Below are 25476 nucleotides of genomic sequence, written 5' to 3' on the forward strand. Positions count from 1 at the left end.
TTTTCGTGAGAAAATTCTATATTTGAAATATATGAAATATTCCTTTTTGAAAACAGAAATATCAGCAATCTTGCTCCCTGGATATTTCACCCTTTCAAGACAGTAATCCCCAAGAGACGAATTAAGTCTCTAGAAACATAACCCACCAAAATCCTGCAGAGACTGATTCATCTTGTTTCCACCCATATACCTGTGTTTCGTGTAATATCCGACAAGCAAGCTACCCACATAGCTACGACCTACGTGTATCGCACGAATAATTAAGACGTCGTAAAAACTTATCACGTATCACGTATCTCATACGAGTAATGGATGAATCAAACGTGTAGGGAGGAAAAATAACGAATTTAAACATATCAATGTTTATGCAAAATTAATTTTCTATAACGAAATCAAGAAACGAAAGATATACATATAAAATATTGAGAAGAAGCAGGTGTATCATTGCCTGGATAAAAATGGAACGTAAAATAAAAATTGCCGCTTCATTAGCGGCAATTAGCTATAATGAATCTGTTTCGTTTTGAAGCAAGTGCACTATATGACTATATCGATAAGAAATTGGTTCACTAATGCAGCGGATATAAATATTTGCATGGCCGATATACATATAATTTCTTATAATGTCGATTAATTGGTATTCTAACGTTCCGCTTGATCAAGTTCAGTTTGTGCAAGCCGATAGAGCCAGTCTAATTATGCGATCCATTCGTCAATATAATCCCTAAATGAATTTACAGACAATTAGTGATTAAATGAGATCACTATAACAATCAGAACGGATGTCGGGTTAACGTCAAATTTAATTTATTATCGGAGTGTAAGCATTTCCAATCTGAATAATTTCGTGCGTGGGTAACACTTGATATCTGACAACATATATCTTCTTTGGTGACAATCTTCCTGTGTAAAGATAGATCATTAATCTATTTGATAAACTTACACCCGGAAAAGGAAGCAAATCGAAAGTAATCAATTTCATATCTGAAAATATTACACATAGATGTATTTAAACTTGAATTTAAGTATTTAACTATACTTCAGTAATTATTTAACTTGATTTATGTTTGATTAATTTATCTTAAAAGTCATTCATAATTATGACTTTTAAAGCATTTATGACTATTTGATTTTCAGATACAGAATTAGATAGATTTAATTGGAGATGTGCGAAAAATATGTGCAAATAATAAAAATATTCCTATATATCATTTATCTTATATATCTTATATATCTTTCTACGTTTGGCAATGACAGTTATCATCAAATGATTTCACGAGAAGGTTGATGTTCATTTACTTTCTGTTCCTTCACGATAGTAACTCAATACAAAATAACAAAATTATTTTAAGAAAACACGAGTTTTTAAAGCTTTTATCTCATCTCAAAGAACGTTTAGAAACAATTCCATTATCTGTTGATGTAACTGTATTTAGTTGCTTTTATTTATTCTCTAACATTAAGTAAAAAAAGTCAAAGTGTATTGTTTTCTAAAAAAACGTATTTTGTCCATTTACCGCCTCAATACGATACATATTACTAAAACTTAAGAAGTTGACTAAACTTTTTAAAATTTCAGGCTGATACTTGCGGAAAAAAGTTACAAAGTTTATTATAATTTTAAATTCCGGTTGGTTCACCGGCTGTAAAGCATCCGCCAGAAGTCCGAACCTTATATCCTTTTTACACTTTCTGTTCTCTTACCGGGATTGAACCGTCAACTTCGTCCATTAACTTTTCCCATCCAGACAGATTTTTAAGAGAGACGGAAGAAGAAGTCAAGCAAGGAAACCGATGCAAACGACTGGAAAAAACCGAGTTCGCAGTTTATCTTGAACTATCCACTTGATCGCACTCTAACAGGTAACTTTAATTAATATGACAGACGCAGTACGCCCTTGTAACAATATCGACCCTTGGCCAATTACGTGTTGATTTTTTCTATTACGAACGCAACGTTTGTGCTGATGGTGGTACACAATAGTGAATTCACTTCTCCGTGTATGTGAGGAAGTTGTTTCGCCACATTCAGCATTAACGTTTTGTAGCCAGCATATCGAAATTATCCCTCGAATAAAAGCTTACGTACTTTGTATTGCGGATTTCAGATAGTAAAATTTTAATCATAATTAAAGAAGCACGATTAATTTTATGTTGTTGCTTCTTTAGTTGTGCTTATATTATATCATTTCTCGAGCATCAAAACAAGCAAATATTTACCAAGCTAACAAATTTATCAATATATCATTGATTACGATCATTCGCTGACATTATGGATACCTGATACTGTTTGTGATCGATATAGCCGTAAACCTAATTTCGTGACTGCAGGCTACAAAATGGGAGAATTTATGGCACATAATAGATCTTCACCGGTTATAAATTACGCCAGTCGTGATCTTGATCTCTTGATGCATTAAAGTTCAATATTAAACATATAAAATTACACAAAATATTTGTATGAAAATAATTACATAAAAATTTTGTCAATTTAACTAATTATCTTTTTCGCTTTAAAGCTTTAATCATTATTGACAAATAGTTTTCTTTTATTTCATATAATAAAATGATAAATATTAGTATATTATATATTCATATATTCATAGCATCATAAATCAAATGTCTGCGTGGTGGACGTACGTTGAAACGAACGCAAATCAATTGTTACGAATTTGCATACCGATCGGAGACTCGGCATATACTTTCAAGATTTCTCGATCACGGATGGTGCAGGTCGAGAACGTGCCGTTGCATGGATGGCACACGAAATCCCATATGAGCATTGGAAAAATGATTGGAGTGGTACGCGCGGAATTAATTGCGCGGAATTAATTAATTAATTGACGGCGCGCTCCTCCACAGCCGGCGAGACCGTGAGGACATCGTCATCGTCGTCATAGCGTGTATATGTGTATGTGTATGTATATGTACGAATATACATAAAGTACAATATATGTGCCAAATAAGTATGAAATTTATCAAATAAATATAAAAAGAAACACACACACACACACACACACACAATCAATATAGAAGAAACTGCCATTTACGGTCCAAGCTAAATCTTGGTAGCCTAATAATATTTCTGTGTGTATTTATACACATATTTCCAACTTATTGTTAGTAAATTGCGCACCGATCTTTTATCGGACTTAACTATATAGAATACAACTTCCGTTAAAATCCCCCCCCTTCTACTTAAATCGATATTAACTTAATTAACTTTGATACTAATAAGCAGTTTACTAATTGTAAGTTGGGAATATGTCGCAGCCTTTTTGCGAAATCAATCTTTTTGCAAAAACGCTAGCTTGTTTGCAAAACGGCGGCACACGTTTGCACACAGTTCATTGGCGCACAGTTCGTCAATTTTTTTTATTTAAAAGTACACATAAGCGGAGCCCTTCGCTCGCATAAAAAACGAACCTAACTCCAAGTCTATTTCTTAAAATTTGAAATTAAAAATCAGCTTAATTGAGAAACAAACTAGCTTTCGCAAAAAGGCAGCAGTTTTTCAAACAGGCTAGCCTTATTGCAAAAAGGCTGATTTCGCAAAAAAGCTGCGACATGTATAAATACTCACAGAAATATTATTAGGCTACTTTGATCTAGCTTGAACCGTAAATGGCAGTTTTTTCTACATTGCTATTTATTTAATTCTATTTATTTAATTCTATTGCTTTTGTATCTAGTTTTGAACTCTAAAACTAGCATTATTTCCGTGCATTTTTGTCTTTAAAGAAATTTAATATTCAATAAGCAAAACAGTATTAATTAAAAATGAAATATTAGAGAGAACATAAATAAGGGAAACACATTAGTCAAAGTAAAATTATTTGTATTTTTGTTTTGATTAATAGTGTAAAATTGAAATAATCGATATTAATATTTCAATGTATGTCTTCACTACTTTCTAAAGTATAGATGTTTATATTCGCGTCTTTTATTAAAATAAAAATAAAATTTATTTTACTTATAATATTTATTTTGCCAGTATTTATTCTGTATTTCTGCGTTTTATAATGATATCAAAACTCGAAAAATTTTGTTTGTTAGTATCAATTTCTTTCAGGGGTTTTGTCTCCTAACGGTTACTGTAAACCCTTTGACAAGGAAGGCGCCGGATATATAGCGATACGGTTGCGGTAGTATATCTGCAAAAGGCAAAAAATGCAAGAAGAATATATGCGACCATCGTACACAGTAAAATGAATTGCGATGGTTTTAAAGAAAAAGGTATTACCTTTCCATCAGTCGAGAAGCAAAAAATATTGTTGAATAAATTTTACGAGGAATGTGAAATCATGCCCAGTGAGTTATCTTACATGGAGGCTCATGCAACTGGTACTGTTGCCGGTGATCCCGTTGAAGTTATGTCTATTGACCAGACTTTATGCGCTAAAAGAAATACTCCTTTATTGATGGGTTCGGTAAATTTGAATCTTGGACATTCCGAACCTGCCAGTGGGCTTTGTCAAATCGCAAAGGTACATTTGTAATAAAATGATTTAACACTGACTTTGCTCAAAATATAATTATAGCAATTTATATTTCTTTATATTGTTATAACTATAATACATATGCATATATGTATTATATTACATTTTTATAAAATAATTAGCAGTATAATTACTATTTATACTGCTAATAAAAAGATGTGATTTTTTAAAGGTATTATTAGCGATGGAAATTGGCACAATATTGCCTACTATATACTTCAAGCGTCCGCGGAAAGAGTTAACTGCTATTATCGAAGGAAGAATAAAGTTTGTCACTGAACCAACAGAATGGGAAGGTGGTTATATAGGTGTCAATTCTTTTGGATTTGGAGGGGCCAATAGCCACATATTATTAAAATCAAATCTTAAACAAAAAATCAACAATGGAGCTCCGAATGATGACTTACCTAGGCTTGTAGCTGTATCTGGTCGTACGGAAGAAGCAGTTAAAATAATTTTTGATTACGTAAGCGTAAGCAAATATTGTAACGGCTTACTTTATTTATTTCAGCAATGGCTTCTGATAACATTTACTTTTTTATTACCACGTAAATATAGTAAACTTAAAATAAATTTAAATATATATATTTATAAGGGGTCTAAAAAAGAATTTTGCATACATAATAAAGCATACATTTTTTAAATTATTTCAAATTTGCGCAAAAAAGAAAAGTCAATGTGTTTTATTCAATATATTAAATAATAATATTAAATATTAAATAATTAAATAATAATAATATATTATTAGCAAGACATTCTTTGCAAAATTAAATAGTAATATTTTTTTCTCTTTTATGTAAAATTATTTCAAGAAAGATAAGGTGAATATTATTAGATATGTAAAGGGGGGGGTTCCTTGTATATAAAAAATTCAAATATATAATCTGGCTATAAGAAATAAGCGCGATATTTTTACTTTTTACGCTCAAATTTATTATATAGATCTATCACAAAGTACAATCAATAAAATTACGTACGTCTCAACCCTTTTTTTTGTCATCTTCAACGCATTATCTTAACATTAAAGTAAGCTACAGTCATTATAAATAGACGAAACCTGATTAAACTGCATACATCAAGTCAAATTGATATCATTAATTCTCACAATAACCGTTTGGGCAGATACACACTCCGAAATACTCCCTCTCGTGTGTCTTACTCCTAGTTAGAGATCCAAGAAATTCGAGATAGCAACTTACAATAATGGATGTCGTTTAGTTACAAGCAATTAGCAATTCTAATCACATTATGCACAAATTATAATAAGCAGCAGATTAAAATGTATCTGGGAAACCTTCAGAACAGTAACACATCTATTCTAGCAATGTTAACGCGATTTATAAAGGGGGGGGGGGTAAGATAAAACACAAACAATAGTGTGGATTGAAAGTTTCGAAAGACTCAATAACATTTATATATGTTCAGATAAATTTTCTGTATCTACAAATTCGAGCCATTTCTTTGTCTTCTAATATCAATTATTTCAGAAATTAAACGTTTGTTTAAAAACGGTTCTTTATCTAAAATCTCCACTTTATTCCAATTAAAGTCATGATTGCATTCCAATCTGTGATTCGTCGAAACAGAATGACCATTAGTGTTTTTTCTAATATGAGATTTATGGTCTTTAACTCTCGTTTGTAATTGTCTACCCGTCTGGCCAACATAAGACGCCTCATATTCATTACAACTAATTTTATATACAATCTTACTGCACAAAGAATTAGGAAGAACACCTTTGTGTACTTTGATAAAGCTACCCAATTTATTGAGACTGACATATAAGAGCTTAACTTTCAAATCTTTAGTTATGTTCTTATATTTTTCAGTTATTGTAGGAACAAAAGATATTGTAAAAACGCAGTAATATTATTTTTTTGCTTTTTATTTATCTCAAGATGCAAATTAACAAAAAGAAATTTAAGCTGTTCATGCATGACCTTAAAATAAGCACTAACGGATAACAGTTATTTAATAAAATTTGAATCACTAATTCAAGATTTTTTGTTCTTGAAATTTAGGATGTGACGACCAAAAGACTCTATCTATTAAACTAATGACCGTACCTTTTTTTCGGGCAAAAGGAGTGTTGAGACAAGAAATTTAAATATTTTCCAGATAACGTTGGTTTGTGAAACCAATCGAATAGTAATGGTTCCTGTACGTATCACAGTAATCTTCTAAAAATTTAACTTGTCATCCACGTTGACCTCCATAACGAATCTTGCAATCTATAGGATGAAATAAATTGAAAACTTCTAAAGTATGAGTACATCTGGTGGAAAACACTGTCATTGCAATATCATCAACATATCTTGTATAGAATGCCGGAGTGAAATTTACATTACTTTACATTATACATTTCATCTGAGAGTAGATGTTATTTGCTCCGAATGTTTTATACAGATATTTTCGAAGTTCTAACGATCCATAATGTCAAAGGACATAACACTCTATTTCAAATTTTTTGGCTTTCTAACTATAGAATAAAACACACGAGGATACTTGGGAGTACTTCGGAGTATGCATCTAACCAAATGGCTACTGTGAGAATTAATGATATCAATTTGACTTGATGTATGCAGTTTAATCAGGTTTCGTATATTTATAATGACTGCAGCTTACTTTAATGTTAGGATAATGCGTTGAAGATGACCCAAAAAAATGGTCGAAACGTACGTAATTTTATTGACTATACTTTCTGGTAGACCTATATAATAAATTTAATCGTAAAAACATCGCGCTTGTCTCTTATTGCCAGATTATATATTTGAATGAATATTATTGTTACTGAATGCAGGTGCGGAGTCGATCAATAGATGCAGAATTTATATCTCTTCTACATCATATTTATAATGATAATATAGAAAGGTCACCTTTATAGAGGGTACATGATAACTGGATCTAAAATATTTCATAATACAATTATAAAATAGAACATACTCCATATATCAGAAGACCGACTTGTTTTATATTTTCTGGACTAGGATCTCAATGCTTTAGAATGAGTAAGGAAATATATTATTATAAAATACTTTAACTGTAAGTAAGCAACATTCAACAATTCTTAAGGATATACGTAAAATATAAAAATATCAATAATCTTTTATAATTATTCAGAAAAGCAGTATGATCATGATCTCAACATGTTTTTAACATGTTTTTGAACTTAAAATATTGCATAAAGTTTTATTCATTGCTTTCTATTTATTAAAAATTTAATTTATAAAATTTAACAAGTAAATTGAATTCTGTCAGAATAAATGTTACAACATGGCGAAAAGCTAGGTTTCTTCCTTGGATATCCTTCCCGATTACATTCAATACTAAATGGCGTGTGTATATAAATACGCAGATACATATACGTACATAATATCTGAATATCAAATTGTATAACTTTATAAAAATTTTAATAGGTCGCGCTCTAGTGAAATTATCAGTGTTTACCAAGGCAATCCAGAAATGTGATATTGTTCAAAGACCTTACGGAATATTATTTACAGATATTTTAACAAGTAATAATAAAAATATTTTTGATAATATCATTAATTTATTATTGGGTCTCACTGGACTACAAGTAAGAAATAGTATATTGTGCACCAAGGGGCGAAAGTAGCGTTTTTTCAGACGAGTGTGAAGTTTGCCCCCCGAGCCGAAGACGAGGGCGGCAAATCACACGAATCTGAAAAAGCTTTCGCCCCGAGGTACACACGATATTTTTCACAATATCTTTACGGAAAGTTCGACCTCCATGCCTAGAGAGAGGCGAGAGTGGCCATTTCACGCCAGGACGGCATAACGAGACGAAAGTGATCACTTTCCGCCCTAGGGAGGAAAGTGGTTACTTTCGTCTCGCTATGCCGTCCTGGCGTGAAATGGCCACTCTCGCCTCTCTCTAGGCATGGAAAGTCGAACTTTCTGTGGAGGTGTTGTGAAAAAGACTTTCTTTTTAACTTTATACAGGGTGTTCGATATAAAAGTACCACCCGAATAGGGAAGGTAGATTGGGTCAAACTGAAAAGAAAAGTCTCGTACCATTTTGCAAAATTCGCAATAGTTAACGAGTTATTAAATAAAACTTCTGAGCGTATGAGCGCACAAGGAGCGATAGAGGCGGGCCTCGGCGGCTGGCTGGGCTGGCACGGTGCCCGGCGCGCGGCGAGCGGTGGGGGTCGAGAGACGAGCGGCGAGCGGGGCGCGGCGCGGCGCGGCGAACGTCGAGCGACAGATGTTATACACTGCGGCGAAAAAGTATTAGAGCCAGCCCATACTAAACTTACGATAATTCCTTCGCGTAAACGGGATTTTCCTTCGCGTAAACGGGATTTTGTAGTAACTACAATAATTTACTCCGCGTAAACGAGTGAATTATCGTAAGCTACTACAGAAGTAACGCGCTCGCGTAAACGTAGTAACCAGGTAGCACACGTATTGCATAGGCATTGCCGTAGCGTCTTACGCCTTAGATAATATTAATTAGTTTAGCTTGAATTATGTGTAATAGAAACATTTAATTTTAGTAAATTTAATTATTTTGCATGTCAAAGTTTACGAGGTTTTACCAAGCTTTACTTTAACTTTTGTTTATGTTAGAATAACTTTAATGGTGCGTGTCCACCTGCGAGTAAAACTCTCGAGAGTAGCTCTCGAGATTGATTCTCGCAAATGGACTTTTTAGTAATTCTAATTTTATTTAAACCAAATGGAAAAGTATTCTTTTATATGTGTTACAGAGTGGATTGGTCGATCTTTTAACATCTATCGTCCCCGATTTTATAATCGGTCATTCCATGGTGAACTACTCTGTGGATATGCCGATGGATGTTTAACGGCCGAATAAACGATTCTGTCGGCATATTTCATCAGTTTAGCACTTTATGAGTCGAAAATAATTAATGGCTCCATGGCTGAAATTAACCCTTCGCGTGTAACGTCTTTTTCGGCACCTGTAACTTGTAACGTCGGGTCACTCGTGTCCGACGCCTAAAAAATACTTTAAAGTGTTCTAAAAAAATCTGAAAAAAATTTATGTTACCTTATTAACTATCCTACTTTAAGGGGGATCCTAAAGTGAAGGCTGAACTTCCTCGACGTCGGTAATGTCAACATTTCTAATTCTGTTTTCTTGTCATATATCTATATATGTCCTTGTCTAACGAGAGGCATCTGTCTTTGTTCGATTACTGCGCCATCTCTTGCCACACGCAATATTGCTTATCCTGTCAACCTGAATGTGCTTTTGCACATATAAAAGTTATATAAAGTAATCTTTTTTTCTAGGTTTTCAATCTTAGATCTAATTGCACGATATTGTTCTTAAATGTTGTCCCTAGGTCATGCCGGTCTAATTTTGTGGATATTTATCGTGGAATTTTTGTACAAAGCAAATATTGTCGTCACGTATACCAAAAATTAACAAAAAATATTAATCTTTTTCGTTTTGATATAAATTTGACCACCATGACCTAGATTTTGATGCGTACTTTAATTCTAGACCAGAATTTTGCATTTCTATAAAGTCAATTAAAAGATTAGTGCTAAGAAAAAAAGCCGGTATTACAGACGGCTTTAGGATCCCCTTAAGGATCAATCGCTATATTGCCGATTTTTTCATTTGTTTAAACAATATATTTATATAAACAATAAAAACGTGAAGAATGGACCATTTCTTCAAAAAATCGTAACTTTGGCAAAAATTAATATATTTTAAAAAACCAAACGGGAAATTAAAGTTTAAGAATAGTACTTTAAAGAAAAAAATATTAGAAGTATGTATAAATTAATAGGATGCTTAAGTTTTGAGCATCAAAATCACGTTTTTTGAAAGTACGTAAATAGGTACAAATTACAGTAAAATACACATTTTATTCATTTTTTAATCAATTTATTCATGAAAATGTAATCAATCACAATTATTTATTACAAAATTATAAAAAAGTACAAAAATATGAAAAAATTATAGTAATATCAAGGCTAAATTATTGATATAGATTGATATTTATAGATAACTAAGATTAATCTATCAATTCCCAATGAAAGAACATGAATTTTTAGTTAAAAAAACATCCAAATTAAAATAAACATTTTACTCTTCTGCTATTTTTAATTAACGTAACTTGTAACGTCGCGCGTCGGGTCACTTGTGCACTTTCAAAATTTCGTCTGGCTCTCACAACGGCTGTTTACTTACGCACTAGACCGTCGGCGCTTGGGGAGCTAGTAGCTTAGTAGTATACAATTTTTTTCAGTATAGTTTGGTCCCGCCCCCCCCCCCCTCCCTTCGAGCTACAGGGGACAGTCACTTTCGCCAAGGCACGAGTGACCCGACGTTACATGCGAAGGGTTAATCTCGATTTTTAAAACCATAAAAGTTATGTGTCCTTCAGATATCGACATATGTAGCTTGTTACAATAATTCTTCTAATTTTATTGTAAGCGGACCAAAAAATTCTATAGAAGCATTTCTCACCAAACTGCAGGTATACTAATGCTTATAAACAACATAATATTATCTGCTTAGTTTCTTTAAATCGTTTTATTAAAACAATAATAAAGTCATAAGTATTATAATAATACCTAACACACTTCTGCCTTTATGTTCAAAATATTATACACATTATCTGTTATTCTCGGTGTTATTCGCAAAGACCATGCGTTCGATTCCAAAAAATGCAATGACGATTGAGATATCTCCTCAGAATATTCTTCAATACATTTTAAATAACTATTTATGCTCTACAGTAACAAATGTAGCGTTATATGAACGTACCAAGGATCATAGTGATGAGATATTTTTAGAATTAATCGGAAAACTCCATAATGCAGGATTGCAGCCACAGATTGCAAATCTCTATCCAATAGTATATAAAATTTAAACCGTGGTACCCCCAATGATTTCTCCTCTCATAAGGTATACATATTTTGCGTCTATGTTTAAATGGAAAATATTTGAATAACGGAAACTTTCATGAGCTTTACTTTAAAGCATTAAAGTAAAATTAAAAGATTATATTTAACAAACAACATAATATTGAATTACATTTTTGTTTTTTTTTTTTCCGAGTGATATAAATAAGAAATTTGTTTTTTATTGCTACACTGAACTGTGAGTGCATTAGAATATTCCTTCTTGCTTTTGCCAAATTTTAAACATATGCCTATATTTTATTTTAATAAAAAAAGCGTATACCTAGCTACACAAAAACAGACTTAGTGTTTCAGGTGAAAATTTGAAAACCTATATGAAATTGTAGAAGATTATGTTTTATTTATAAAACTTATTTATTAATAATTTTTAATAAATAATGAGAGTTGGCTACAGTCGGCGATTTTACTCTCTAAGAGTGCGTTCACTGAGCGCGCTATTAGCGCTATTGCATGCAATCTTCATCGCTCATTAGGTGTAAAACAAGGACAGAATGACGCAATGGCGTGATAATAGTGCTCGGCGAACGCATCCTAAATCTCATAGAGTGGTTTCGCCATATTAGAGTAATAGCGATAAGTCACTCCAAAAGAGAAGATTATCACTCTAATTTGACTAAATACGGGCACTTATAAGTGAAGTGAATTTTATTCAAATTTTTAGAGCGACTACTCTCCATCGGTGTGATTCAATCTCTAAAGTTATAGTAAATCACGATTCACTAAAGATCGATTGATAAATGGCTCTAACAGAATGAAATTTTCCTTAAAATTGTAGAGTAACATAATTCACTATAAGCAATGATCTATACTGCACTCGAAAAGATAGCCTTTCACTCAAAAACAGAGTGCGATTTCACTCCAAATTATACAGCGCAATTTTATTCTTTCTTAGAGTGGCGAATTACTTAAAGTGCACAGGTTCAATTTTTACTTTTCGTTACACTTGTATTTTACTCGTTTGAGTGATATTTTACTTTTCAACTTTTAGAGAGTAATTTTTTGAAATATTACGATTGGTGGGACGATTACGATAATGACCCTTTGATTTGACGATGGTTTCTAGTAGTATTTTTACGCTGAAAAAATGATACAGGTCTTATAAGACTAACTGCTTTAGTTTTTAACATATAAAGTGTTAAAATTAAAAATAAAGGGACAATTACGATTATTTTTGCCCTTTAAAACGTTTAGTTTTCGGAGGCATTTTTGGCGAGAAACATGGAAAAAATAGTAAAAAAATTCTATGATCAATATTTGTCTCTACTTCCAAATTTTAATTTTAGGTTTTTAGAAATAGGCTTTGAGTTAGATTAGTTTTGTATGCCGGGAAAGGGCTCCACCGCAGGCGAATTACAATTTACATTCAAAAATCATAAACAAACACAAGACATTAGGACGAGGTCCACTCCACCCCACCCTGGCTTGATTATAAGGCGAAACAAGGTCTATTATTGTACGGTTCAAGTTTTCAACTTTCTCTGCGAACCGAGGTCCACACTTACCCACTTCCGCCTACATGTGTGCTGTCTACACATACAATTAAATTAAACATTAATTTTTAATTCATATTTATTTATTTTTAACTTTAACACTGTATATCATGAAAACTAAAGCAGTTATCCCTATAAGACCTATATAATTTTTTTGTTTAGCGTAAAAAATACTACCAGAAACCATCGTCAAATAATAAGTGGACACAGTTATCGTAATCGTCCCCGATTGGAGTTGACAACATATATGAAAGTTCAGATCATCGGAAAGCGGTCTTTTTTGAGCAATTTTAGCCAAATAATACTCTATTGTTCTATTTAGTCTACCAATAAATATACTTACATGTATCATGTTTATAAAGAGCAAAGGCGAATTTAAGAAATATTAAGATCTCAGTAAATTTTACATAATTTCGATAATAAATAAACAAGTACATTTATAAGTGCATAATAAATTTTAATGATGTTTGTAGATGGAATCATTCCGAAGACTTTTACGTATTTCAATATATTCATCAAAAAGTAATTTTTAAAAGAGAAATGGTTGTAACTGATGAGCATTGATGTAACTGATGGAGGCATTCATATATTTAACGGGCTATGTGGTAAATAACAGAATTTTATTTCCGGCTATGGGATATTTTTTTTGTCTCTAGGAGATGATGGCATCGTTGAATAAACAAGAGTATACCAATGTACCAATCGTATTTGAGAACGTAAATTTTATTCGTGCTACAGTACTATCACAACAAAATAAGATTGAATTAACCTTTTCGATCCAAGAAGGTAATATTATTACATAGATTAATTACATAGTTAATTTTCTCATGTGAGTATTGAATTTTAATATTTCTATTCTATAATTAAAATAAAGTAAAAAATATACAGATGAGAATAATTAAATCAAATACGGAATCTCTCATTTTACGAATAAACTGCTTTTGTGAGATAACTAATCCCAAATTAATATATTCATTTATATTGATGTCTCTTTCACTTAATTTATTACAACATTTTATGTTTAAAGAATTTATATCTATATCTAGGTACTAACAGGTTTGAAATAACCGAAGGAGATAACGCTGTTGTTACTGGAATATTACGAATTCCAACTAATATTGAAAATGAAAAAATATCTGCTAATCTTGCTGAATGTGTCAATGATGAAGAAATTAGTACAAAAGACATCTACAAGGAATTAAGGCTTCGTGGTTATCTATACACCGGCGTATTTCGTGGATTAAAAAGTGCATCGGTTTTGGGATCAAACGGCCATATCATGGACATCTAACTGGGTGGCATTTATGGACAGTATGTTACAGATGATGATATTAGGACAGAAGTCAAGAAGTCTTTTTGTTCCAACAAGAATTCGCAAACTGATAATTGATCCGAACCACGTACAGCTAATTCAAGATTATCCAGTTGAAGAAAGGCGTAAGTAAAATAAATAATACAGTGTGGCTAATTGTCTGACAAATCATGAATTTCGTTTGCTACGTTACAGAATTCTCTGTTCGTCCTTACAAATCTCTACATAGACGCTATAATATCTGGAGGAATAGAAATTTGTGGCATTGTGGCTACACCTATATATTTCGCCGGCAAAAAGCAGTCAATGCCGTTCTTGAACACAAATTTGTTGCTCATCGTGATTTAGGAACTATGTCGTTACAAGATGCAATTAGAATGTCAACGCACATTGCACTCGAATGTTACAATAACATAAATGTTAAAATTATTGAATTTATCGGTGATAATAACAAAGTGACACCAGAAAATTTAAATGCTCCATTTGTTAATGAAATCTTAAATGATTTACCTCAGATTCGACATCACATCTGGCTAGTGAAGAATCATGAGAAATTCGAAAATCTTTCTTTGCCGAATAACATTTCTACAACAAAAATTACTAAGTTGTCAAAAGACGAAAATTGTTTGATGGTCATTGGTTTCGATATTTTGACAAAAAATAGCAAGACATTATATGAACAATTATTGTCTTTGTTAATGCCGCAAGGTTTTATACTAACTCTGGAAAAATCTGCTGCGGTCTACGATTATTCATATCTGAAAACATAAATTGGATGTCATAGTGGAGAAACAAATAAAAAAGACGCAAAATATTGCGAAAAAACAGCACCAGATTATACATGTAAACAATTACGATTTTTCGTGGATAGATAAACGAAGATTTTGAATGCGGACTACTCGGTTTTATTAATTCTTTGCGAAAAGAATCGGGCGGTGACATAATTAGATGCGTGTTTATTCAAGATGGCAATGCGTCTGTTTTTTTCTTGCAAGAACCATTGTATATGAAGCAGTTGCAATTGGACCTACCTATCAACGTTTTACGTTCCGGTAACATTTGGGGATCATACAGACATTTTCCATTACCATCATTGGAACCAAAACTCATAGACAGCGCTTACGTTAAATAATAGATGGTATGCGTCAAAAAGTTTTATTGTAAATTTTATTATAGATTGTAATTATTTATGTTTCTTTGTAATAGGTGCAAGGAGATTTGAGTACTCTCTGCTGGGTACAGAAGAGAATGTTTTCCTACATTAAACGTGAGGACATTGTTAATGTAATTTATGTGCCTGTCAACTTCAGAGATATTATGTTGGCTACTGGTAGAATCACCGCCGAATCAATCGGAATATTTGAACGCGAGTGCAGTTATTTAGGTAGTCCTATTGGCTTGGAATTTGTTGGGTTTGATACGCGTGGACGCAGAATAATGAGAATGTGCTCATACGGGTAAAATAATAACTGTCTCTATCAATAATCACTGAATAAAGAAAACTACATTTATTAACATTATTAATTTAATATTTAATATAATCTCGATTTTATCTTGTGAAATATAACGCCTTACCGTACTATATGCTGTAAAGATATGCAGAAGTTATCAAACATGAAGAAATAGCGTAAATAATTGTCTTTCGAGTCCCTTAAAAAATTGACAAATTATCAGAAGAATAGAATCCGGTATGATATATGGCACTTACAAAATTTCAAAAATTCTCAAAAGTTTAAATATGACAGAATAAGCAACAAAAATTTACGGTACGACAAGGCATTTTATATCGTGATTACTAAACATGGTTACTACATAACTTTTACAAGACATACGCGCACAAATTATATACTTTTAAAAATTAATATGTTTAGAGGAATAACAAACATTTATGTGCCCGATGAATACCTCAGTTGGAATGTACCCAACGAATGGACAATGGAAGATGCAGCAACGGTTCCGTGTGTGTACATGCACGTGCTATGAAGCCTTATATATAAATGAAAAATGAAAAAAGGAGACAAAATCTTGATCCATTCGGGTACTGGAGGCATCGGTCAAGCTGCGATCCATCTAGCGCTTCACGAAGGTTGTGAAGTGTTCACGACAGTTGGAACTGTCGAAAAACGACAATTTATGAGAGAAACGTTTCCTTCTATTCCCGAAGATCATATCGGAAACTCCCGAGATACAAGCTTTGAACAAATGATTATGCAGCGTACAAGAGATCGTGGAGTGAATATCGTATTGAATTCCTTAGCCGAAGAAAAATTGCAAGCATCTGTTCGTTGTCTAGCAAATGGTGGCCGTTTTCTGGAAATTGGGAAATTTGATATGGTTTCCAATATCCATTGGACTTGTTTACTTTCTCTAAAAGCATTAATTTTTTTGGTATTTTATTAGATAAATTAATAACAAATTCACACACACAACAATAACACATCAAGTTTAGAACGAAAAATAACGTTGGCGAAGAAAATAGCGGAAGGTTTAGAAAATGGCGCTATTAAACCGCTGTGTAGAAAAATCTTTGAGAGAAATGAAATAGAAACTGCCTTTAGATATATGGCCGCTGGAAAACATATTTGCAAGGTAAGATTATACATATATCTATACAGAAATATGTAATTATGATACAAAATATTTTATCTTGTCAAATTAGAGATATTCCCTTCTTTAATAAATGCTATAAAAATAGTAACAAATGTAGGTTTATAGTTAAATTATGTTTAATCAAAAAACTTTTTTTTCTTTATATTAAAGTACCTTAATTATTCACTTTTTACAATTATTCAACATTACATAAACGTAGCTTCCTTTACTCTTATGTTAAATATTATTGTTGAAGTAATCTCAATCGAACACTAAGGTGTATTACTTTAAAGAAGAGCCTTTGGATGCTCTACTACTCGCTTACCCACAATATTTTTGTCTTTAATATAAAGCGTAAATAGTTGATTACATCAAACAAATATATTACATATAAAACAATGACTGTAAGCAGAGTTGATTTGATTTTTGCTCACAAGTGCGCAAGCATTCTTACCGAGGACATTACTAATTTGATTTGTCTATTAGAATCAGTAGATCAGTTGAAAACATTGGTATTATCTTTATTCAGTGCCACGAACATTATTAAAAATTTTTATTTTATACTTATATATATTAATTACTTATTAAAATATTAAACATTCGAAAAGTACAGAGGAAAAAACAATCATTGTCCATTCGGAGTAATTTCGAAAAAAATCGGATACCTTAGAAAGCTATTGAAAAAGTGGCAGTGAATATCAGAATGCATAGTCTTTATTTAGTGTTTATGTTACATATGTTAGACTCTGATGATTCTTTCCCCCAAGCGTAGATTATGGTTATTTTTTCCAGCGTGGTATATTCAGATTTTCCGGCCTTACTTTCAATAAATTGTAACTGTTCTTAATCAAAACAGATAAGAATTATAAAAGTTCTTTGAAAATGCCACAAGATTAGATCAATTTCGACAAAAAGTGGACTTTGGTCATTTTTTCTCTGTACCCTTCATTTATTTTGCATTATCATTAAAACGGTGTACTCTATACCGCTGGTGAAATCTCCAACAATTATAGATAAATGCTATTCCTCGCAATAGTAAAACTAAATCATAAAATGCAATATTAATAATCAGCAATAAAGTTAATGATAAAATGCAAAACCATATCAATAATGAAATATAGAAGGTGATACCTACGTTAGTTATAATTTCTTGCCTTATAGGAATGATTGTTCTTAATGATTGTTGTATCTGATTGTTCGTATAGATAATAATAAAAGTTCATAAAGAGGAAGAGCCTTTGGATGCTCCACTACTCGTTTACCCGCAATATTTTTGCCTGGACTATAAATGCTATGTTATTTTGAGTGGACTAGGCGGTTTTGGTTTAGAGCTAGCGGATTGGTTGACTCTTCGAGGTGCAAAACATCTGATTTTGACATCACAAACTTAGGAATTAGAACAGGTTATCAGCAATCAAGAGTAAAGTTATGGCGATCTTACTTATGGTGTAGATGTACAGATCGTTATAGTCGATGATAATTCATTGAAACATGATCGAAGATTGTGTGAATCTACAATATATTAAAATTTACTGAGGAAAGAGCACCAGTGGACGCTATATTTAATCTTGCAGTTGTTTTAAAAGATTGTACATTCCAAAATCAATCACCGCAAACGTTCGAAGATTCATTCAAATCAAAAGCATGGATGACGAAGAAAATAGATGAATTGTCGAGAGCAATATGTCCACAACTTCGACATTTTGTCGTTTTTTCTTCCGTCTCATGTGGAAGAGGAAACGCAGGCCAGACAAATTATGGAATGGCAAATTCCGTAATGGAGAGAATTTGTGAGAAAAGGATGGAAGAAGGATTACACGGTTTAGCGATACAATGGGGTGCTGTTGGTGATGTCGGACTCGTAGCAGATATGCAAGAAGAAAATAAGGAATTGGTTATTGGAGGTACATTGCAACAACGAATATCTTCCTGTTTGGATACATTAAAAGTATTTTTGCTACAAAACCGACCTATCGTAAGCAGTATGGTTGTTGCTGAAAAAGCAAAAATTGGCGGATCAAAATGAATGTTTCTGAAACGGTTGCTCATATTATGGGTAAGCAGTTTTACATATACAAATAAGCTAGACAATGAAAAAACTAAATATAATGCCATGAAAAAAAAGTAAAATTAAAATGTTATTCCAAGTATAATATTTATTAGAATAAATAATATCTCGACTCGAAAAATAAATTTCATGCTCAAAATTGAATTTAAAGGAATACGTATATGTTTTGGAAAACTCTTACAATCGCAATAGACTTAACCCATTAAGTCCTAGAAGGCCCCTACGTACTTTCCTATTTTTAATAAAATAATAAAATACTTTGTAACTCGAATTTTAACCAAAATTTTTAGACCGCAATTGATATGTGGGAGTAAAAATAATTGCTTTTTCCGAAAATCTAGTCAGTAATAGGGGTATATCTGAAAAAAAATTAAAAAATTAAAAAATTAAAAATAAATGTAAAAAAAGTAAGTAATTCTTACGTTCTTACTCATATTCTTATTATACTCTTACAAATATTTAATGACATACATTGGTCATCCACATCTGACGCAATTTTAGCAATATTATAGGGGGACCTCAGTTCGCGAAGTTTGTGGAAAGTTGAAAACACAAACCATACAATGCTGTTTAGAGAACCATTCACACGAAGCGAGGTCCATCCTACCTTACCCTTAATTGACAAGGCAAAAAGAGGTCTAGCATTTTATTACGGTTCGGTTTTTTTTTTTTCACGTGAACCGAGGTCCACCTTTTTCACCCTTGCTACGGAAAGGGGTGTAACCTCGCTCCTCCGACTGTGTGTACTGTCTGTACACTGCACATATCAGCAACTTCCCTTACTTCCCTTAGTAGTGACACAAACTGTTATTTCTCAGTTATATTGTTATAAAATAACTTTTTAATAAATAACAAGCAACGGCTAAAATTTTTTGAAAGTTACTCAGAGGAGAGTGACTTCTATAATAATATGTCAAAATCAAGGTCGTAGAAAGTAGTCCCCTATTCAATATATTTACTTAGAATTTATTTAAATGTATAATTCTTACTTTATTTTAAAATAGGATTGAAGAACATAAACACGGTGCCACCAAACGTACCACTGGTCGAAATGGGTATGGATTCGATGATGGCAGTTGAAATTAAGCAAACGTTGGAAAGAGAGTTTGATATTTCCTTGACAGCGCAAGATATTAGAACTCTAAATTTTGCTAAACTTAAACAAATGACAAATACAACTGAACAAGGAAAGACACACAATACAAACAAAATTAGTGAAGATTTTGACGTGTTGATTCGAAAAATGAAGGATTCAGACTTTGTTCCAGATATTCTTGTAGAACTTGTTACAAAAAAGGAGGTTGATCGAGACAATATATTTCTCTTACCAGGAATCGAAGGATGTTCAAATGTATATAAGTTTATAGCATTAGGTATTAAATCTTCGGCAACGTGTTTGCAACATGGTGTACTTAATATTCCCGACGAAAATCATTCAGTGATGAAATCAGCCGCTTATTTGCTGCCTGTAAGAAGATCAAAGTTATTTAAAATATTTTTTTGAATATTTTTAAATAATTTATACACTGAGAAAAAATATTTTAATCCAAAAAAATATTTATTAGGTGGCTTCTAATAGCATTATTTACTTGCTTTTTACACATATTTATTTAGAATTAGATATTTTTATTTAATTGAAATAAAAATATCTAATTCTAAATAAATATGTGTAAAAAATAAGTAAATATGCTATTAGAAGCCACCTAATAAATATTTTTTTGGATTTTTTCTTAGTGTATATATAAGCAATATCTAATTATAAGTCTTTTATATTACTACAGCTTACATAAACATTCATATTTATTTTCTTAGCATATATTGAAGAAAATGAAAGATTAAAGAAAATTTCTTATAGTGGGTTATTTGTTTGGATCCTTAATTGCCATCAAATTAGCAAGATTATTAGAATCTAATGATTTCTCAGGACGGTTAATACTAATAGACGGAGCTCCAGACCAAATAAAAATTTTGGTTAATCAATATTTTTACTGTGCTTTACTAGAAGAGTTACAAAATACAGTTTTACTTGGTTATTAGGAATGTATACTACAATTAACAAGGAAACGGTTAGTAAATTTTAAAAAATATATTTTGATTTTTTATTGTAAAATGTACTTATGTGATTTTAATCTTATACAAATTTAAATAAAATGAGGTTCTTTGTTTGTCGTTGTTTGAAGGTATAACATTATCACAATTAAGTGACAGTTTTACAATATGACTCTCTACATAGAACACCATAAGTCTTCGCATCATAATCCTTATTTTGCTCTTCGACTTTTATTACACGGAGAAATAGGATATGCGTTTGATTCAAATTGCGATAAGAACTAATGTGATTAATATATGTATTGCGTTTTTTACTTTTATCTTTTTGTTTATTGCTTTTTATATGCTATCTTAACTTATTACACTGAAGATAGTTTGATGACAGACTAAACTATGTTAAAGTATTATTGTAATTAAAAATTGCAATACTCTGTTGTGGTTCTTTTATGACGTTTTTTTATGTGGAGATTTAGGAATTTTAATAAAATAAACAAGGATAACAATTAACAGATTTTACCCTTGTTCGAAAATTTGTCGTAACCCGACCAGCCTTGGGAATAAGAACATGCTTAATAATCAATACGTGATCAAAATAAAAAATATTAATATAAGATGAGACAATTAAAATTATTAAATTAATAAAAAGGAACGTGACGAGAAGAAAGCGAGTCACAGTTCTGTTCCCAGAATGCTGAGACAACGACGGAGTCACACGAAACAGCGTACGTGCTCCGATCGAGGTCACCCTTCCTTCCGCCTTAACATAATTAATATATAAGTCAATCGCGACAGGAGCAGACAGATCGCTTCTAAGAGTAACCGCGCATCCTAAGTAACGCGTATCGAAATAAGTACTGTTTAAACCCTCTTGTAGTAAAGTGAGAAGCAAATATATCCTCTTTTACTGTAAAGTACGGAGTGTCGTTTATTAGTGCGTGGATCCTAATCCTTTGGGCGCCTACATCCCGACAAAGTCCCTCCTTCACGGCTTCGGGCACAACATTAATTGGTGGCAGCGGTGGGATATGTTGTGATTCATATGTTGTGCCCGAAGCCGTGAAGGAGGGACTTTGTCGGGATGTAGGCGCCCAAAGGATTAGGATCCACGCACTAATAAACGACACTCCGTACTTTACAGTAAAAGAGGATATATTTGCTTCTCACTTTACTACAAGAGGGTTTAAACAGTACTTATTTCGATACGCGTTACTTAGGATGCGCGGTTACTCTTAGAAGCGATCTGTCTGCTCCTGTCGCGATTGACTTATATATTAATTATGTTAAGGCGGAAGGAAGGGTGACCTCGATCGGAGCACGTACGCTGTTTCGTGTGACTCCGTCGTTGTCTCAGCATTCTGGGAACAGAACTGTGACTCGCTTTCTTCTCGTCACGTTCCTTTTTATTAATTTAATAATTTTAATTGTCTCATCTTATATTAATATTTTTTATTTTGATCACGTATTGATTATTAAGCATGTTCTTATTCCCAAGGCTGGTCGGGTTACGACATTCCTCCCCCTTTGAAAAAAGAAAACGAATAATTTACATGAGTTTTCGTCTTACATACTTTACATTGAGTTTCTTAACTTTATTATTTAATACAATATTGCGGTGTCGTCTTCTTTTTTGGGTATTGTGTTATTGTCAGATATTTCCCGGCCGCTTGCCGTATGATATATATGTTCTTGAATAATTCGTGGTTTGCTCATCGGATTTAAATTTAGATTCATTGATGTGTTTGGTTTATTTTTATTCCTTTTTATTATATATATTATTGCTATTGCTATGATTATGAGTACAGTTCCCGTAAAACTCGAAAGTATCGGGTATGTAGTGTATTTATGTATATCCATTTCGCTTTTATCTAAATTGCCGTCGATTTCTGTCAGTTGTTTGCTTAATTCCATAAGTTCTGAGGGTTTTTGTATAATTTTCCGGAATTTTGACGTTTTGACAGTGTTCAGTTGTCGGTTCGTCTGTGGTGTATGTTTGAATGTTATGTTATAGTCGGGCAGGTATGTCTGCACGTACGTCGTTCTTTCGTATGTGTTTGTTCTTGCCGTCATGTCAGGCGTTATTATCTTACATTTGTCTTTTAACGTTATTTGACCTGTCCGTTCGATTTCTATCTTTTGCATCGCTTTGTTTCTGCACGTTATTTCTATGGCTTGTTTAGTTCGAGTGGAATATAGCCATGAGTTCGAATTACTTAATGCTATCCATATTGTTGTGTTGGCGTGTATACTTCGAATACTACAATAGTTTAAATGTGTATCTATAGCTGCGTACGCTTGTACTTCGCATAACGCACGGTTGTCTACGTGGTAGACGGGGCGGTTCCGCTCGCATACGTATGAATTACCTTCCTTAATACATTTATTTAATTCGTTTTCCGCAATTGTACAATATGTTCGGGTATCGGTATCTATCGCTATAATTTGTTGATTTATTTCTACAAATATAAATATATTTTCGCTTTTATGTATAGGTAAAGATATCGGTCTTATTATTTCATACGTTGGATATGTGATCAGTGGGAATTGTATAATGGTATATATATTTGTGCCGTCGCAGTAGGCGCTAATTTTCGCGAATTTTTCTATCGTTGCCCAGTTTTCTGGTGTTATTTGAAACGGAAAGTGTGTTCCCTGAGGTATCTGTGAAGCTATTTCTCTTAAATTATTTATTATATCCTCAATCGGGACTAACCTTATGTTTAGTATTCCATTTTTCGCGCTAGTTAAATGTTCTATAATGTCTGTCATATCTCTTGCTAAATCGTTCACAATTGCATTCAGTATTAGAAAATGCTCGTCGAGTTCTTCTCGATGTCCATACCCGGCTTTTTCGCGTAACCAGGTTTCTCTCATCTTTTCTGTGATATTCAGGAATCGGTCTTCGTTTTCTTGTAGAACCTTTTCCATATCATCCACGTGCGCAATAGTTGCATTTAATATTTTTATTTGATGTTTCACGGCGTGTTGTATTGTTTGCTGGTTTCCTTGCATCAGCTTTAGTTGTTCCTTTATAATTATTTCATCATCAGCATCCATTGTTCCAAATAATGTTTTGGCTATTGTTCCTAAACCATTGATTAATCCTCGTCGTGTTTTCCTTGGATTTTGGTACGCGATTTTCAATCGTCTTAATATTGTTGTTACTTGCTCGTTATCTTTTTCTATTATTTGCAGCAAAGTTTGGCAGGTTTGTTTCATTTCTTCCTCTAATGGTTTATCATAGCACAGCGCTTTGGTTTGTGCCATGTAGTTTTGTAATTGTTGGTATCGATGGTCCATAGCTATGATGTCCAGTTTGATTACCATTTTCCATGCTGACTCGACCTGGTTCATTACTCCAATTTTTTCAAAGTATATGCCCGGCTCGTGTGTGAATTTTTTCACTTCAAACGGTTCCCGGGTATCAGGTTCGGTCTTCGTACAGGTGCTCCATGCCATTAGCATCCTGCAATACAAAGCATTTCCTAGTATTTTATTTCGGCTTCTTTTGTGTTGCTATATTCATATGGCAATAAAAATTCAATAAATCTTTTGTAATACTGATGAAACCCAGATGTTATTTTAGCACATATTTATTATTATTAAACATACAAAATGCAAAATTTTTTTATTTACAGCTTGGATTAGAGTTGAATAAATGTAACACGGTAGAGGAAAAATAAAAATATTTTATGCTTACTTCCCGAACGATGTAAATGTATTGACCTTCGAAAATCAGAAACTGATATACTTCACCATTTACAATCATATAGTCGCTATACAGGATTATGATATTTCTTCATTACCTCGTCTTAAATCACCCATAACGTTGATAAAACCCACTTTTACCCTTTATACTGAAAAAGATTATGGTCTACATAAGGTAAATCTATTGTAATTTGGTTAGATATTTTTAAAATAAAACTATAATTTTTTAAAAATAACAAAAAGTTTTGTAACAAGAATATAATTTATTTTTAGGTTACGAAAGGTAAATTGCAAATTCATTATGTAGAAGGTAATTATATCACAATGATGAACAACGACAAAATTATATCAGCTATTAACGAAGAATGGATAGAAGATAATCTAAAACAATAAATGTATACTTTATTAGGACGTAGTAACATAATATATATTTTGTTAAAATATTATACACACGATATACCTATATAATATACATGTAGTAAAATATAAATTTTTTAATTTGTGTTCGAGAGCACGCAGTAGCGCGAGGTAGCGCGAGGTAACTGAACGACCACAAAAAAACAGCAAGTACAGAAATATAAAGCACAATATATTTAAAATCTGAACGTATGTACAATTATTTACAAAATAGTTAAGTGCCGTGAGTGGCAGCGCGCACAGAAGCTATCATAGCAAAAAGCAACGAAGTTAATAGCACAAGCTGATTCGAGATTGAAAGCGGATTGCGAGTTATTTTCAAGTGGTTGCACGAGCGGTGATATAAGTGTACTGAGCGGGTGAACTTCGAAAAGACTCCTCGACACAGCGGCGAACCTTTATTATCTCCGAGACGAGGCT

General features: G+C 32.5%; 1 protein-coding gene and 1 pseudogene across 1 annotated transcript; one reads left to right on the forward strand and one right to left on the reverse strand.

The window, feature by feature from the left end:
* The first annotated feature begins 2724 nt into the window (after positions 1 to 2724).
* Positions 2725 to 25039, forward strand: LOC139816400 (fatty acid synthase-like; annotated as a pseudogene).
* LOC139816228 (uncharacterized) lies at positions 22531 to 24453 on the reverse strand. Its single transcript, XM_071783627.1, has one exon. The coding sequence runs from the start codon at positions 24394 to 24396 to the stop codon at positions 22531 to 22533; it is 1866 nt and encodes a 621-aa protein (XP_071639728.1). The 5' UTR covers positions 24397 to 24453.
* Positions 25040 to 25476: the final 437 nt, after the last annotated feature.

Source organism: Temnothorax longispinosus, chromosome 7 (genome assembly GCF_030848805.1).
Source record: "Temnothorax longispinosus isolate EJ_2023e chromosome 7, Tlon_JGU_v1, whole genome shotgun sequence".
Classification (NCBI taxonomy): Eukaryota; Metazoa; Arthropoda; class Insecta; order Hymenoptera; family Formicidae; genus Temnothorax; species Temnothorax longispinosus.

Coding starts and splice junctions, on each gene's coding strand:
- LOC139816228 (XM_071783627.1), bottom strand. CDS start 24,396: ATGCTAATGGCATGGAGCACCTGTACGAAGACCGAACCTGATACCCGG.